The sequence below is a fragment of the Ostreococcus tauri genome (assembly GCF_000214015.3).
Source record: "Ostreococcus tauri WGS project CAID00000000 data, contig chromosome 13, whole genome shotgun sequence".
NCBI lineage: Eukaryota > Viridiplantae > Chlorophyta > Mamiellophyceae > Mamiellales > Bathycoccaceae > Ostreococcus > Ostreococcus tauri.
Window position 1 is genome coordinate 242,871 of NC_014438.2, and position 15,698 is coordinate 258,568.

Below are 15,698 nucleotides of genomic sequence, written 5' to 3' on the forward strand. Positions count from 1 at the left end.
CCGCGCGCGCGGGCGCGGTGACGCGCGGGCGCGGGACGCGATGGACGCGACCGGCGGCGACGGATGCCGGATGGACGCGACCGGGACGTGGGCGGCGCGGACGGGGGCGCGAGCGAGGGATGAGGCGTGGAGCGCAGACGCGGTGCGATCGAGGGTCGAGCGCGGCGCGCGAGCGCGAGGGGTGGAGACGATGGAAGCGGCGAGCGAGACGACGAGGGTCGAGCGCGGCGCGCGGGCGGCGAGAGCGAGCGCGCTCGCGATCGGTGCGATCGTGATCGCGACGCTGGCGACGCCGGAGAGCGCGATCGCGGGTGGGAAGGCGGTGGCGGCGGCGGCGGGGAGCGACGGGTCGTTCTGGGCGAAGGTGTTGTCGTGGGTGGTGCACTTGGATACGCACCTGGCCGAGCTCTTCGTGTCGCAAGGGAAGGCGGCGTACGGGATCTTGTTCGCGATCATCTTCGCCGAGACTGGGTTCGTGGTGACACCATTCTTGCCGGGAGACTCTTTGCTCTTCGCGTGCGGCGCGCTCGGATCACTGGGCGTCATTAACTTTCCGCTCGCGGCGGCGCTACTCTTCGTCGCGGCGGTTCTCGGGGACACGGTGAACTACTCCATCGGCTCCTTCGTCGGCGCCAACTTCATGGAGACGCATCCGAAGATTTTTCCACCCGAGTACATCACCAAGACGAGGAGCTTTTACGACAACTACGGCGGTAAGACTGTGGTGTTGGCGCGATTTTTCGTCATCGTCCGCACCTTTGCCCCGTTCATCGCCGGTGTCGCGCGCATGGACTACTCCAAGTTCATCACGTACAACGTCCTCGGTGGTGCGCTTTGGATCGCGAGTTTCATGGGTTTGGGCTACTTTTTCGGCACCATTCCGGCGGTGCAAGAAAACTTTGCCCTGTGCGTCGCCGGTATCGTCGTATTGAGTCTCATCCCGGCCATAATAGAAGTGGTTCAGCACGCCAAGGGCGGCTCCACTGCGCCGGCGAACTGATCCGTCATCAGGTGTCTCATTAATATTCTTCTTCACCACACGATTTTCCGCGTTCAACCGCATTTAATTCGAAAGTTGATTCCAACCAACTCCCCACACTTTGACTCCCCATGGCGTCCCGCTGCGCCCCCTTCCCGATCGCTCGCGCGAGCACGAGCACGCGCCGGCGCGTCGCTCAGCGATTGGCCGAGGGCGATAAAAGCGCGTACACCCCGGGCGCCCCCGAGACGGCGGATGAGATCTTAATGCAAGTCATCGACAGAAGAGCTTTTCGCCCAACCTCAGAGGAGTGTCCTTTTTGTCGAGACGCCGTTATGAAGGAGAACGGATCGAAGTGCGTCGGGGTGTGTAGAAACCCGCAGAATGTTGCGGGGCCTCTCGTGTATCCGCACCAGATGCAGTCGTGGGAGGACGCGGTGAACTTGATCTTATGGGCGATGCGGGACCTGGATATTCCGCGGAGAGACCACGGCGTTCAAGTAATGTGGGAGTACGCGGTGGAGCACGCGAACATGGAACGGAGCCGATTCTTTGGCTTCTCGAGCGATATGTATCACTTCGATCACTTTCAGGGCAAGGCGTTGGCGCAGTTCGCGGATTTCGTGAGGAATACGGGTCACGAGATTTTAGGCATTTCGACGATGGACGACGGACGCACGCGCGTGGATGTTCGAGTGAGCGACGAAGTCGGTGCAAAGAGCGATTGGGTTTTTATCATGGTGAAAAGAACGTTTGGTAAGTACGAGGGATGCATTCAGGCGCACAGAATCGTGCGAGCGGACTCGAAATACCTCCCGGAAATCTAACAGTGTGAAAGCACATAATTACTAGCAACACATCCACTAGGCTGGCGCGACGTGCTCACGTACGTCTGCGCTCATCTCCACGCCTTGCCCCGACCGCGCCAATTCTAAATCCTGCGCGCTCGTGCTCTGATCTATCTGATCTTGTCTATATTCTACGTGTGTCGACGGCTGAAAGTTCGTCGCGAGAGCCTTGAGCAAAGGCGTACCAACGGGCGCGTACGTCCACCCCAAGCGCCATGATGTCACACACAACACTCCCAGAGAGAGAATCTGAATCAACTGATAGAACGTCGGGACTCCCGCGGCGATACCAACGACATCGCAGTCGTTGCTCGCCACGTTCGTGCACGACGTGTCATTACTAAATGAACTCAAAATCACCGCCAACGCAATTGCCGTGTTCTGGTACACGACCTCTATCGCCACAGCTAGCGCCTGTGGTCGCTCCAACTGCAAAATCCTCGCCCAGATCAAACTAACGATCATCCCTGCGAAGCATGGAATCATCAGTCCGATGTAAAACTTCCAACCACGAGACCAAATGGGCGCCGAGGAGTTCGAGCTGAAGAAGAAACCCAGCAGCACGAGCAAGACGCCAAACATGTTCCCCGCCACGTTCAGCGTCTTTCGCGACCGCGGCCAGCGCGTTCCTATGAATAACCCACTCACGATCGCTCCTATCACCACCCCGATCGACACAAACAACCCAGCCCACTTCACCTTGATCTTCGCCTCGTGCGGATACGCCCCTTCCGTGTACATGTACAGGTTGAGCGGCAGAAATCCAACCGACGCGATGCTCGACACCGTGGTCATCGCCACCGATAGCGATAGATCGCCATTGAATAGAGACGTCCACCAATTACTATAAGAACCACCGGGTGAGCTCGTGGTGATGATCAACGGAATCCCTAACGCCGGATCATCCGCGAAGAACGCCTTCGCGCACCCAAACCCGACGAGCGGAAGAAACGCGAACTGCGCAAACGCCCCCACGACGAGCGCCCTGGACTTCATCGACCGCACGAACGCCTCGCGCTCCACCGTGGCCGCTAAACCGACGACGAGGCCGAAGAGTAAGACGTTTCCGACGATCGCGCCCCAGCTTCCGAGCGACATGTCGACCCCGCGCGCGCGAACGCCGCCGATCGCCCGCTCGCGCGCGCACCGAGCCCGACGCCGGTACCGCCGCGACGCCCCTCGATCGTCTGCGCGCCCGCGCGGGGGGATGCACCGGACGCCGAGCGCGCGTCTACGCGCCCGTCGTCGTCCTCGCGCGTCGTCGACCGTCGTCGATCGTCGTCGACCGCGTCGTCGTCGACCGTCCTCGCACGTTCCGAAACCGACGCGACCGCGACGACGCGACGCACGCCCTGGGTCCTCGGCGCGAGCGAGAGACTGTTTATTCCATTCACGACACCGCGCGCGAGGCCACGGGGTGAGGCGACGCCGCGCCCGGGGCGTGGGCGGGGATGACGCCGAACGTCCGATGGGTGGCGATTGAGGTTCCGCGCGAGACGTGGACGACGACGACGACGACGGGCGACGGGAGCGCGCGACGGCGATCGAGGGCGATCGATCGAGGGAACGATGTCGGGCGCGTGCGGGCTCGATCTCTTGTTCGCGGCGGCGGCGACGACGTCGGGGGTGGATGACGACGCGCGCGCGTCGGTGCAAATTCAAAAGATGAGACGTGCGCGCGGTGCGTCGGAGACACCACGGGTGAGGGACGCGACGCGGGAGAGCACGGGCGGGTTTAGGCGTTTTAAGAATGGTAAGGGTGGTGCGGGACTCGTGGACGTGACGAACGGTCGGGTTCGATCGCCGAAGACGCCGGGGGTGGCGCGCGCGAGCGCGAAGCGCGGGCGAAACGCGAGACGCGCGCCAGAGTCGGAGAGCGAGGACGACGATGCGCGAGTGAGAGTGGACGAGGAGTGCGTGAGGGGAATGGAAATATTAGCGAACGAGCACGCGGATGTCGTGATCGAGCACGTGCGGGAGTGGTTGGATTTATTGGATGGAGACGCGCGCGCGCGCCTGGGTGCTTTGCGCAAGAGCGCGAAGCGGACGCGCGCGGCGGTGGAGAATTTCGAGCGCGAGGGCGTGACAGAAGGAGTGGGGATGTCGTATCTCCGAGAATTCGAACGAATGCTCGAAATCGAGCGCGAGCTTCTGGAGAAAACGCTCAGACGGGTAAGTGACATGCGCACAAAGGCGGAGTATGAAGCCGCAAAGCTGGCACTCGGTTGGTTGGACCGCTCAAATAGGAAGTCCGAGGACGATTCAGGCGCGAGCGATGAAGAAAACAGCGCTCGGGCGCACAAGAGATTGCATTCATCGAGCGCTCAAGCGTTCTTGCGAACCGCTTTGGCCGCGTACGTCCAAGATACGGCGCCTGAAAAGTCGCTACGTCTCAACGCGGGCTCAAAACCGAGCGAAATCGTCACCGCCGCCACGCTTCACCCGCAAGTCGACCTCGAAGTCGCGCCCGAGAAGGCGTGAAACGTTCGTAATACGCATTATTTGTGACATTTACAATATTCGCAGCGCGTCGTCCCACCCTCGTCGTCGTCCTCCTGGACCCTAGCTCGCCTCTGACGCGCGGCGTCGCCGCCTTCGTCCACACTGCTCGCTCGCCATGCCCGTGGGTGTGTGCGTCATCACCGGCTTCCTGGGGAGCGGTAAGACGACGCTGGTGAATTACGTGTTAAAGGCCGATCACGGCTATCGCATCGCCGTCGTGCTCAATGATTTCGGCGCCGAACTGGGCGTGGAGAAGATGCTCGTGCAGCAGGACGGCGTAGACGGAACGAACGAATCGCGAACCTTGGTCGAGGACTGGGTCGAACTGAACAACGGATGCGTGTGCTGCACCGTCAAGGGGACCCTGGTGCAGACAATCGAGGGATTGCTCGAGAAGAGACGAGAGATGGGTGAGAAGTTTGATTTCATCTTGCTCGAGACCACCGGGCTCGCCGACCCGGGACCGGTGGCGCGCGAGCTTTGGGTCGACGATGAGCTCGTGGAGGAGGATGGGGCGGTGTTAGATTCTATTGTGACCTTGGTTGACGCGTCGAACGTCGAGAAACAGCTCGAGGAGAACAAGGAGGCGACGCTACAGGTGGCGTACGCGGATACCATTCTGTTGAACAAGTCAGACTTGGTACAGGTGGAGGATGTGGAGCGAATCAAGGCCCGCTTGGAGACGATCAACGCCGAGGCAGAGATCGTGGTAACGACGCGCTCGAAAGTTGACTTAGGAATAGTGCTCAATCAAGGGACCGTGGCCGCGGGTGGACGCGGGAAGAAGCCGGTGTTAAGCGCGTTTGCGGCGGCGCCGCCGAGCGCCGTCTTGAGCTCTGGAGGCGGTTTTTGGGCGAAGGGCGTTGAGAAGATCGCGCCGTCTAGCGTGCATGACGCGCAAATTCGCACTGTGTGCGTCGCCGCGCGCGGCTTCATGGAAGTATCGGCCTTTGAGCGTTGGTTTGAGGATTTGCTCTGGGAGCGCCGAAACGAAGAAGGCGGACCGGACATTTTGCGCGCCAAGGGCCTGCTATACACCTCGGGATCGGACAAACGTCGGGTTTTACAAGCCGTTCGCGAGGTGTACGAAATCACCGACGGTCCTGTGGAGGAAAATCTAGAGGAAGCGATGAATAAAGTCGTCTTCATTGGACGCAACCTCGACGAGAAGGCTCTCGCGGCGGGACTCGAGGCGTGCATAGTCAAGCAATCTTAGTGTACACTACTTCGTTGGAACTCAATTGTAACAAACGACATTCTATCCTAGTTTTCTTTTAACGCTCACCGCTCGGCCGCGATCTGGCGCAGGGCGCTCACGAGCTTGGGTGCGAGTTCGTCGATGCCTCTCTTTTCGGCGTCCCGCGCCTCGACGTTCGCGCCGTGTTTCGCCAGACGAATCGCCGCCTCTTCCTGTCCAGATTCGCACGCCGAGAGCAACGGCGTCTGCCCACGCTTATCCCTCGCCTCGAGCGCGCCCTTGGGCACTTCCACTCGTCCCTTTGACAGCGCGTCCACCAAAACGTCGATCGCCTTGAGCTTCCCGCTCGCCGCCGCGCGATGCAACGGCGTCGCCCCCGTCGCGTCCTCACTCGTCATCCACCCCACATCCTCCGCGCACGCGAGTTTCTCCAACACCGACGCGTGTCCCTTACTCGCCGCGTAGTGTCCCGGCGTCTGCCCTCCCGGCGTCCGCGCGTCCGTCCGCGCCCCCGCCGCGAGCAACCCCCCGCACGTCTCCGCCTCCCCCAACGCCGCGCTCGTGTGCAACGGCGTCCATTCACCCCCATCGACCCCACGCGCGAGCTCCCGCGCGTGCTCCATCGTCACCCGCTCGAGCGTCAACGCGACGATCGCCCGTCCACGCGCCCCCGTCGCGCACGCCCGATGAAACGCGCTTCGCCCGTCCTCGTCTCGCGCGCGCGCGGCGTCGAGCAGGGCATCGCGGTCGAGATTCGCGAACCACGCGCGGTCGCACGCCGCCGCGCGCGCGCACGCGTCCATGCCCGCGCGCGCGCGTCGTCGACCCGCGACGCGCGCGAGCCGTGGACCACGTGTGAGACCACATGGACGTGCGATGTGGACCTTTGTGAGACGACCACATGGACGTGCGATGTGGACCTTTATGAGACCACATGTGAGACTAGACGTACGTGCGATGTGGACCTTTATGAGACCACAAGGACGTGCGACATGGACCCCCATTGGCTGGCCACGAGTGAACACGCGACGACAAAAAATCCACCCGTCGCCAGCGCGTCGCCGCCGTCGAGCGTCTGCACGTCCACGCGCGCGATCGCGACGACGGCGAGCGAGCGAGCGATGTCGAGGACGACGCGCGCGCGCGTGATCGTCCCGCGTGCACGACGCGCGCGGGATGATAGGGCGGTGGACGGGCGACGTCGACCGCACGCGTGGACGCCGACCGTTCGCGGTGGACGACGGACGACGGGAGGCTGCGGATCGGCGCGATCGGTAGTGGTGCCGCGAGCGAGCGCGGATGAGATCGTCGATGCGTCGGTGATCCCCGTGGGGTCGAGAGGGGGGGGGGGGGTGGACGCGTCGGGGACGCGGACGCGGAAGATGGAACTGCGCGCGCGCGGCGCGGACGGCGCGGCGGTGGACGCGCGCGCGACGACGAACGCGCGAGGGGTGCACACGGTGTCGGTGTCGATGAAGACGCTTCCGAGAGGCGTTGTGAGCGCTCGGGACGTGACGTTTCACTGGGGGGTCGTGCGCGAGGCCACTGGGGCGACGTGGCAGATGCTCCCGAGAGAGCTCCTGCCGCCGAACACGGAGTATCACGGAGAGAAGGCGATGCGGAGCGCTTTTCCAGTGTGGGGGCCGATCAATCTCGTGCTCGATCCCTTGGCGCGAAAGGTGGCATTCGTGTTGCACGTCGAGAAAACGGGAGAGTGGATCAACGCGGCGGATGGTGGGAACTTTGAGATTCAACTCGACGCCGCCGACTCGGAGACTCCGCGGGCGGTCGCGCCGGCGGTATCAAAGGCGCCCGCGCGCGCAGTCTTCCAGACGAAGACTCCGATCGAGGTCGAGGTACAATCGCCACCGAATGATCCGCTCGAGCGACTCATCGCCGCCACGGCGCACGCTGAGTGGGAAAAGATGGGTCGACCAGCGCTTGCGTCGCGAAAGCGAGACGATATGCTCAAGAATGCGGCAGAGCAAATCAAGGCAAAATTATCCAGTGGGATGAGTTTGGAGAGCATCTCGCGCGAGATCGACGGCATTAAGACGTCTATCTCGCCGACACGAGTTGAGGTTCAGCCGAAGGAGACGTTGAAGACGCCGTCCAAGTCGATGACAAAGGTCAATACGAGAACAAATTTCACCCTCGCCGATTTTCAAGCCGCGGCAAACGCACGCGCGGCTGACAACACCGTGGTTAAATGGAATAAGCTCTACGAAGGAAATGATGAAACAATTTACGTTGAGGCTAGGGAGCTCGTTGGTGGTTCGATCCAACTCAACGTGGTGGCGGAGTCTAAGGATGACCTCATCCTCCACTGGGCCGTCACAAAGGTAACGGATGGTACTTGGCAGCCGCCGCCGAACGGCTTCAGCACCACGCCGGCGCGTTCTTGGGCTTCTTCTGGAGTCAGCTGGGAAACCGAGTTCGAGCGAATGGACGGTCATCTGCGCGGAGTGACGTTGGATGTACCCGTGAATTCGGGTGCTCGCGAAGGTGTCATCTTCGTCTTGCGCACAACGTCAAATAGATGGATCAAGAATGGAAAAGAGGACTTCTTCGCCAGCTTAGAAGGTTCGGTTCTTGAACGTCCGCAGAAGAATGAAAAGTCTCAATCGAAGAAAAGACGGGACGTACGAGAGGAGAAGCGACGCGAGGAACGTCCTGCTAAGCCGACTGTCGCCGCGAAGGAGAAGAAGAGGACGGCGCCGATCAAGCGGCAACATTGGGACGCAGATGATATCGCCATAGATCAGGGCGCGTTCCAAAATTTGGGTGGTTTCGTTGCTGATAACATGGTGAATAAAATTTGTGACGCGGAATCGGGCGCTACGCGCTCGTTGATGCATCGTTACAACGCTGGTGCGGATATGCTTGGTGATATGCACGGCAACGGAGAGCCAGGCCTCACGGCGCTCTTCTGCTGGTTCCGCTTTATGGCTCTCAGACAATTAGTCTGGAACAATGACTATAACATCAAACCTAGAGAGATTAGCGCAGCACAAAACAGAATGACCGAGGGTCTCAGCACGATTTATAGGCAAAACGGTGAGCACAGGGATGTTGTGCGCCTCATCATGGCGACGATTGGCCGAGGCGGCTCTGGCGACGTCGGTCAACGTATCCGGGATGAAATCCTCGCCGTACAGCAGAAGAACAACTGCAAGGGTGGTATGATGGAGGAATGGCATCAAAAGTTGCACAATAACACGTCGCCGGATGATGTACCTATTTGTGAAGCTTTGCTTAAGTTCATCGCGGCTGACTGTGACATCAACGTCTACTGGGCGCATTTGCACGCAAACGGGATCACCGCCGAGCGCATGGCATCGTATGATCGCAAGATTTGCAGCGAACCCAAGTTCTCGCGTGAGCAGTACGCAGGTTTGACGGCTGATTTGACGGAGTATCTTCGCACACTGAAAGCGGTGCATTCTGGGGCTGATCTTGACTCTGCCGCCGAGGCATGTCTGGGCTATCACCAAGATGCTTGCAAAGGGAAGGAGATCAACATTCCGCCAATCCACGGGGTTGCGAGCGATAGGCTTGAGGAGTTGCTGGATGCCGCCAGAGAGCTGCGCTCAGAGGATCCTTTGTGCGCGTTGGAGGCGATGATTGAGGCTCGAAGGTACCTTTGGACTTGGACTCGACCGAATGGTAAATCGAATGATCGCATCAAAGATGTCATCTATCTCGATCTCGCGCTGGAAGGCGCAGCTAGAGCCGTCGTGGAAAGCTGCCTCGAGTCTTTGCCCAAGCGCGCTCCGTACGAAGTACTCAGAATCATGAGTCTAGTGCTCGAGAACCTTTGCATGTCTACGAGCGGTAATTACGAGCTGCGTATTTGCCTGAAGGAGTGGCAAAACGTGCTCGAAGCGGCGAGACGAAATGGTGAGTGGGCTCTGCAGGGAAAAGCAGTATGTGATCGACTGCAAAACTCTCTTGCGGAAATATCTCAGCGCTATATCGATGCCCTTCAACCCACTGCGCATAGCATGGGAGCGAAACTCGGCGTCGATGGACACGTGCTTGATATTTTCTCAGAAGAAGTCATTCGAGGCACAGCTGCAGCGCCGCTTTCACAGATGCTTCGAGTTATCGACCCGATCATTCGCAACGTCGCAGAAATGGGCAGCTGGCAGATCGTCAGTAATGCTGAATGCGCGGGTGTGATTGTACCTGTCAGATCTCTCGCCGAAGTGCAGCATGTCAAATATTCTCAGCCCACTGTCCTCATCTCCGATAGAGTGGGCGGCGAAGAAGATATTCCGGTGGGTGTGGTCGCTATCATTACACCTGATATGCCAGATATTCTTTCTCACTGTGCTGTTCGCGCCCGCAACGAGAAAGTTCTGTTTGCCACTGCGTTTGACGTGTCGATGTTTGAACACATGAAGGGCATGGATGGGAAGTCGGTCGAACTCAAGCCATCTGCACAAGGTGATGATTTGCAAGTGCAGGTCGTCGATCGCGTCGAAGCTAGTTCTCTGGAGAGCTCGAGTCCATCGAACGCATCTGCAGTGAGTGGCGTCTCGATCATAAAGCGTCCGTTTCAAGGGAAGTTTGTCGCAACATCGTCCGAGTTCACGCCTGAGCTTGTCGGCGGGAAGTCTCGTAATCTTCAACTCCTTCGCGGCCGAGTATCGAATCTCATTAAACTACCACCATCTGTCGCCATGCCGTTCGGTACATTTGACGCCGTTCTCGACATGCCGCAGAATGCAGAAGCGAAGACGGAGCTTACAGCTCTTGTTGCGCAACTTGAGACATACGACTACACTGACGGCGCAGGATTCAGAGAACTCATCGCGAAGGTCAAGGCGTGCATCAGGACATTGCAACCGAACGCTGAGCTTTCTGCTACATTAGAGACTGCCTTTTTGGCTGAATCTTTGAGTTGGCCCGGAGATCTTTTGACGAGTGCAAAGGGCCAGAAGGCGTGGCAGACTATTCTCGGTGTTTGGGCGAGTAAGTACAACGAGCGAGCGGTGTTGAGCTGCCGAAAGGCTTCTCTAAATCACGCTGATTTATCCATGGCTGTTCTTTGTCAACCAGTCGTGCGTGCGCGTTACGCATTCGTGTTGCACACTGTGAATCCTCAAAACAACAACAAGGACGAGATCTATGGCGAGCTCGTTTGCGGCCTTGGTGAGACTCTCGTGGGTAACTTTTCTGGTCGAGCGTTGTCTTTCAAGGCTTCAAAGAATGACTTGGACAATCCCACTGTAGTTGGTTTCCCATCGAAGTCCAAGGCCTTGTTCATGGAAGAAGACACGCTTATTTTCCGCTCAGACAGTAACGGCGAAGACCTGGAAGGTTTTGCTGGCGCCGGTCTCTACGACAGCATCACGATGGAGGAAGCGACGCTGAGAAACGTCGACTACTCAGCCGATTATCTCATGACAGACGAATCTAAGCGACGCACAATGCTGTCTATGGTCGCGAAGATCGCCCTGGAGATTGAAAATCTGTGTGGATCTCCCCAAGACATCGAAGGCGCGATCGCGGACAATGGTTCTATCTATATCGTCCAGACAAGGCCTCAAGTGTGAGGTCAGCTGTAGTATTTTTATTGCATGAGCGATGCTATAACACGTAGCTCAAAAGACCTTTGTAATGCGCTCGCTAAAATTGCTCGATAAACGTAAGTGTAGATTTCGTGTACGGATGCGAGAGTGTGTGAGATCCTCAGCCTAGAACGGTGCCTATCTTGGCGTCAGGTGAGAGGTACTTCTTCAGAACATTCGGTGGATGTAACATGTTAAACTCTTCTGTAGCGTCTTTACCCGCGAAGAGCATGATTGCTTTCTTTCCACCCGGATGATCGGGCAGGAATTTGGTGAGGTCGTAGACGTTGCCCTCGATGATCACCCAAAGATCGCCCTCAGTGTTGTGCTTGTTGATTTCATCCATCGTAAGTGCCCTTGAACCACCGCCAGAAGCGGCAGACGCCGCGGCCGGAGCCGCACTCATCGCTGGCGGATTGATCTTGTCATTCAGGTTCGCAACGCGGTTCATGGCCGTGGTTTGTCCAGACCTGAGCGCCCTGATAGCTGTCGACATGAGGTGGCGCGAGACCGCTGAGCCGGCGACGCGACCGAAGACGACACAATCGAGCAGAGAGTTGCCACCCAGACGGTTACGACCGTGAATACCGCCGACAACTTCGCCCGCACCGAACAACCCGGGGATTGGCCCCCGAGGTCCTACGATTTGCGAGTCCGTATTGATGGCGAGACCACCCATCGTGTAGTGTACCACAGTGCAGACGATGGCGGAATGGAAGAAGTCGTTCATCTCGAAAGGAGCATTCGTGAAAAACTTCTTGCCAAACGGGCAGTTCTTCGTTCTAGCAGCCTCATTGTACTTGGCGAAGGTATCCGCGAGCTTTTGAGGGCTGATACCGAGCTCTTTTGCGACTTCAGCTCCTGAATCGTGACGCTTCATGATACCACGGCCGACATAATGTTTGCAATGCCATTCGATCTCGGTCGACGCCTTACCGTTCAAGATCAAGCGGAAGGGTCCCTTATTCCTATTCATCTCACCACTGACGTAGTCTCGACGACCGAGTTCGTCGGCGAATCGATTGCCGTTCGCGTCCAAGAGGATGCCTCCAACACCTCGAAGAGCCTCGGCGGCCAAGAATTTCACCTTGGAATCCGGTTCCGCCGGGTTCACCAGTCCCGTCGGGTGCACCTGCACCGAAGTCATGTCTATGGTATCCGCGCCGACGGCCATGGCCATTTTGATGCCATCACCCGTGCAGTGATCGCCGTTGGTCGTCGGCAGCGCCTGCAAGTCTGGACGGTACTTCTTCAACAAAGAGTCGGGTTTGTAATCAGCGCCGAAACCGCCGGTGGCGATCACGACCGGACCGTACTCTTGATTTAATACCCCGTCTTTTTCGTACTCAACCCCGATCACGGTGCCGCTTCCATCGGTCAACAAGCGCTTTGCCTCTGCCTTCGTGATGATTCGCGCAGTCTCACCATTCGAGTCCTCCATGACCTTTTCGAGTCCCTCCATCAGGGCGTAGGTGATCGTAAAACCCGGAAATCGTTCCTTCCCGCGATGCGTTCTCGGATACGAGTGCCCACCGAGCTGCGCCACGAGCGAGAGATCGAGTTTGAACTTTTCGCACAACCAATCCACGCTGGAGCCGCTCCCCTGCGCCAACACCTTGGCGAGTGGTATCGTGTGCGCCGGCGCCTCGGTGTGTCCCACGCCCGCCGCGCCCTTGATGATATCATCCTCAAACTTATCCGCGCTGTCCGGGATGTTCAACCTCGCCTGCGTTCGCGTCAACGCACCGTTGATCCCGCTCGTCGCCTTGGTCGAGTTCCCGCCGAGGAACGAACACTTGTCGAGCAGCACCACGCGCGCGCCGTGCTCTAACACGGTGTGCGCCGCGGACAGTCCCGCGAGGCCGCCACCGATGACGATCACCTGCTCCGCCATCGCGATCGAACGCGATCGACGTCGTCGAGTGACGACGCGATCGTTCGTTGACGATTCACGCGCATCGGGCATCCGACGCGGCGGAGGCACTTTTTCCGATCTCGCGATCTCGGCGAGGGACGGGTGAAACGAGGCACCGCGGTCGGGGCGCGGGGGGGCGGGGCGGGGGGTGCTCCGTTTTTGTCGACCGGTGAGTCATGACTCAAGAAAAAAACACCCGTTGGGCGTCGACGCCGTGACGTTGTCCGGAGAAGGCGACGGACGACGACGACGACGACGACGACGACGACGACGACGACGACGAGATGAACCTATCCCCGACGCAGCAGAGAAGAGAGAGTGGCGATGCCGTGTTGGACCGAGTGAACGCCGAGCTCGACGAGATGACGCGAAGAGGAGATTTCGGGCACCCACCCGATCTGCAACGCCTGCTCGCGGCGCAGCGAGAGCTCATCAATCGGTACGCGACGATCGAGACCAAGTCACAGTTTCACGACATTTGCGGACTGTGGCAAGATATGGGTTGGCACGCGGATCGCCCGAAAGTGTTGTTGTCGTGTAGCGCGACGCGCGAAGGCGTCGTCATCCCCAAGGGCGCAAAGATTCTCGTCCTTAAGAACAACCCGCAGCCCAACACGCAGCAACCGTTCGCAAGGCTCGTCTACCTCACGCACGATGTCGCGCACGACTTGAGTCCTGCCGGACCGGCGCAAACTATTCACTATAATCAAGTTAAACTTGAGCAGGAAGATGCCGTGAGCAGCAAGTAAGTAACGCGTCGTTGTAACTACCATCGTACGTATTTCATAAGCTGACAACGCAAATTTTACAAATATTAGAGGAGATAGATAATAGTGAGTACCATGGCGTAGTTCGTTAAAGTGCGATTACTCGGATAGTTCCTCGGCAAGCACATTCAGGAGTCGATCGCACGTCGCCTTTGGCGTTGTTGGAGCGCACATCAAGTACACAACGTTTCCGAGCGGACGAGCCTGGACGGAGTGAGGACGAAGACGCAAGACCACTTCCTTGGCGGCGTTTGAGCTATATCCGCCTTCGCCCTCGACCTCGAGCTCGACGGCGAGAACGCAGCCTTGACCGAAGACGCGACGTACGGAGCTCTTGTTGGATATCTCCTTTAGTTTGGATTCGTCCCAGAGCTCGCGCAGATAAGCTGTCGGTGTGTCACCCTTCGACGACGCATCGACGATCAAATTTGGGTTTTTGGCGGGATCTTTGTACAGCGATAACGCTTTAGACGCCACGGCACAGCCTATGGGGTATGCGGTGTACGAGTGCCCGTGAAGCAAACCTTGCGCCTTGCCGGGACCATAAAATACATCAAAGACATCCGCCGTAGCGACGGTCGCTGACATCGGCATGAGCCCACCCGTGAGCAACTTCGCGTAGCACGAAATATCAGGCTTTTCACCGATGATCTCCCAAGCACCCTCGGTGCCCAGTCTCCAAATACCGGCGAAAACTTCATCCAGAACGATTGGAATTTTCCGCTCGCGGCACACCTTCATCAGAATGTTTTGGAAGAGCGGATCTATAAGCACCATCCCACCAGCGCCGTGAAGCACGGGCTCCATCATGAGCGCTCCAACTGGACCCATATGACCAGCTTTCGCATCCTGCTCGGCGCGCTCCAACGCTTTATCCACGGCCTGTCTATATTCATTTGCTAGTGGACTGTCGAGCCGCTTCCCAATGTCAAACGCATCCGCCTTACTCTTCCACGTCGTGTTAGACTCCAAATCCTTGCCATCGTGGAAAAGGCGATCTTCTCCATCGTTCAAAAGACCGTGGGGAGGCAAAGCGACGGTCCATTCGCCATTCCTGATGGCTAGGCTCGGCGGCTGTAGAAAAAGGCCACGAGGTTGGTACCAAGGCGTTTGCATGGGACCAGTAAAAACGCTTGGAGACTGCATGTCCATCGCTCCCAGCGTGTCTCCGTGATACGAACCATCTAACGCGATTATTCGCAGCTGTGGTAAATGGCAAGATCCATCGTTGATCAAATCTTTCGCCCTCTGATGACCATCTTTTGACACGAGCCCAGCATCAACGTAATACTTGCGAAACGCCATCTTCAGCCCCACCTCCGTCGCTGTCGATCCATTATCGGAATAAAATACTCTGGAACCCCATCCTTTGCCAGGACCTTCTAACAACGCGTTCGTTGCATCCATCGATGGCTGGTGTACGTTTTCGGGAAACATCACATGGCCATATCGTCCCGCCGCATTCGCCGCCGCACTGTTCAATTCTTGTTGTAACTCCGCGCTCACCCCTTGGGTCCACCAACTCGCCGCGCCGTCAAACCGCAAATCGATAGCGCCGTCTCTTCCCTTTTCCTGATCGTAGATCTCAAAATCTTCACCGTATCTTCCATCTATCACCGTGACGGTGTCTGGTTCAACCGTTGCGTGTTGCGTGAACGGCCACCAAATCTTCTCCAGAGCTTCTCCCGGAAGTTTCTGCAAGGCCTGAATGCGTTTCTCATGCCAATTCATCGCAGTTTCGAACGCTTCGGAGAACACACCGGCGGATTTCTCGAGCCAAGCGTCGGCTTTCCCCTGAGGCGGAAGCGGTGGCAGTGCGAACACTTTCGTTCCGCTAGGAAGGATTTTCGCCACCGCTTCGTGGTTCGCGTACCCATCATCCGCCATGAGAACTCCGACGACGTCGTACCCTC

At 58.3% G+C, this 15,698-nt stretch overlaps 10 protein-coding genes across 10 annotated transcripts; 6 read left to right on the forward strand and 4 right to left on the reverse strand.

Moving 5' to 3' along the window:
- Nucleotides 1-40: 40 nt before the first annotated feature.
- Nucleotides 41-1,000, forward strand: OT_ostta13g01400 (SNARE associated Golgi protein; the record flags this gene model as incomplete). The annotated part of the gene is made up of 1 exon (XM_003082569.2): nt 41-1,000. One exon carries the CDS (start codon nt 41-43, stop codon nt 998-1,000), a length of 960 nt encoding a protein of 319 aa, XP_003082617.2.
- Nucleotides 1,001-1,110: 110 nt separating this feature from the next.
- OT_ostta13g01410 (unnamed product) lies at nt 1,111-1,806 on the forward strand (the record flags this gene model as incomplete). Its single annotated transcript, XM_003082570.1, has 1 exon — nt 1,111-1,806. One exon carries the CDS (start codon nt 1,111-1,113, stop codon nt 1,804-1,806), a length of 696 nt encoding a protein of 231 aa, XP_003082618.1.
- Nucleotides 1,807-1,842: 36 nt separating this feature from the next.
- Nucleotides 1,843-2,925, reverse strand: OT_ostta13g01420 (Bile acid:sodium symporter; the record flags this gene model as incomplete). Its single annotated transcript, XM_003082571.2, has 1 exon — nt 1,843-2,925. One exon carries the CDS (start codon nt 2,923-2,925, stop codon nt 1,843-1,845), a length of 1,083 nt encoding a protein of 360 aa, XP_003082619.2.
- A 471-nt stretch (nt 2,926-3,396) lies between these two features.
- On the forward strand, nt 3,397-4,308 carry OT_ostta13g01430 (unnamed product; the record flags this gene model as incomplete). Its single annotated transcript, XM_022982705.1, has 1 exon — nt 3,397-4,308. One exon carries the CDS (start codon nt 3,397-3,399, stop codon nt 4,306-4,308), a length of 912 nt encoding a protein of 303 aa, XP_022840201.1.
- A 136-nt stretch (nt 4,309-4,444) lies between these two features.
- Nucleotides 4,445-5,545, forward strand: OT_ostta13g01440 (Cobalamin (vitamin B12) biosynthesis CobW-like,C-terminal; the record flags this gene model as incomplete). Its single annotated transcript, XM_022982706.1, has 1 exon — nt 4,445-5,545. One exon carries the CDS (start codon nt 4,445-4,447, stop codon nt 5,543-5,545), a length of 1,101 nt encoding a protein of 366 aa, XP_022840202.1.
- Nucleotides 5,546-5,610: 65 nt separating this feature from the next.
- Nucleotides 5,611-6,330, reverse strand: OT_ostta13g01450 (Ankyrin repeat; the record flags this gene model as incomplete). Its single annotated transcript, XM_003082573.1, has 1 exon — nt 5,611-6,330. One exon carries the CDS (start codon nt 6,328-6,330, stop codon nt 5,611-5,613), a length of 720 nt encoding a protein of 239 aa, XP_003082621.1.
- Nucleotides 6,331-6,519: 189 nt separating this feature from the next.
- On the forward strand, nt 6,520-11,088 carry OT_ostta13g01460 (Pyruvate phosphate dikinase,PEP/pyruvate-binding; the record flags this gene model as incomplete). Its single annotated transcript, XM_022982707.1, has 1 exon — nt 6,520-11,088. One exon carries the CDS (start codon nt 6,520-6,522, stop codon nt 11,086-11,088), a length of 4,569 nt encoding a protein of 1,522 aa, XP_022840203.1.
- A 136-nt stretch (nt 11,089-11,224) lies between these two features.
- On the reverse strand, nt 11,225-12,997 carry OT_ostta13g01470 (Succinate dehydrogenase/fumarate reductase flavoprotein, catalytic domain; the record flags this gene model as incomplete). Its single annotated transcript, XM_003082575.2, has 1 exon — nt 11,225-12,997. The coding sequence occupies one exon, from the start codon at nt 12,995-12,997 to the stop codon at nt 11,225-11,227; it is 1,773 nt and encodes a 590-aa protein (XP_003082623.2).
- A 305-nt stretch (nt 12,998-13,302) lies between these two features.
- On the forward strand, nt 13,303-13,767 carry OT_ostta13g01480 (unnamed product; the record flags this gene model as incomplete). The annotated part of the gene is made up of 1 exon (XM_003082576.1): nt 13,303-13,767. One exon carries the CDS (start codon nt 13,303-13,305, stop codon nt 13,765-13,767), a length of 465 nt encoding a protein of 154 aa, XP_003082624.1.
- Nucleotides 13,768-13,884: 117 nt separating this feature from the next.
- OT_ostta13g01490 (Pyridoxal phosphate-dependent transferase, major region, subdomain 1) lies at nt 13,885-15,672 on the reverse strand (the record flags this gene model as incomplete). Its single annotated transcript, XM_003082577.2, has 1 exon — nt 13,885-15,672. One exon carries the CDS (start codon nt 15,670-15,672, stop codon nt 13,885-13,887), a length of 1,788 nt encoding a protein of 595 aa, XP_003082625.2.
- Between the last annotated feature and the right edge of the window lie 26 nt (nt 15,673-15,698).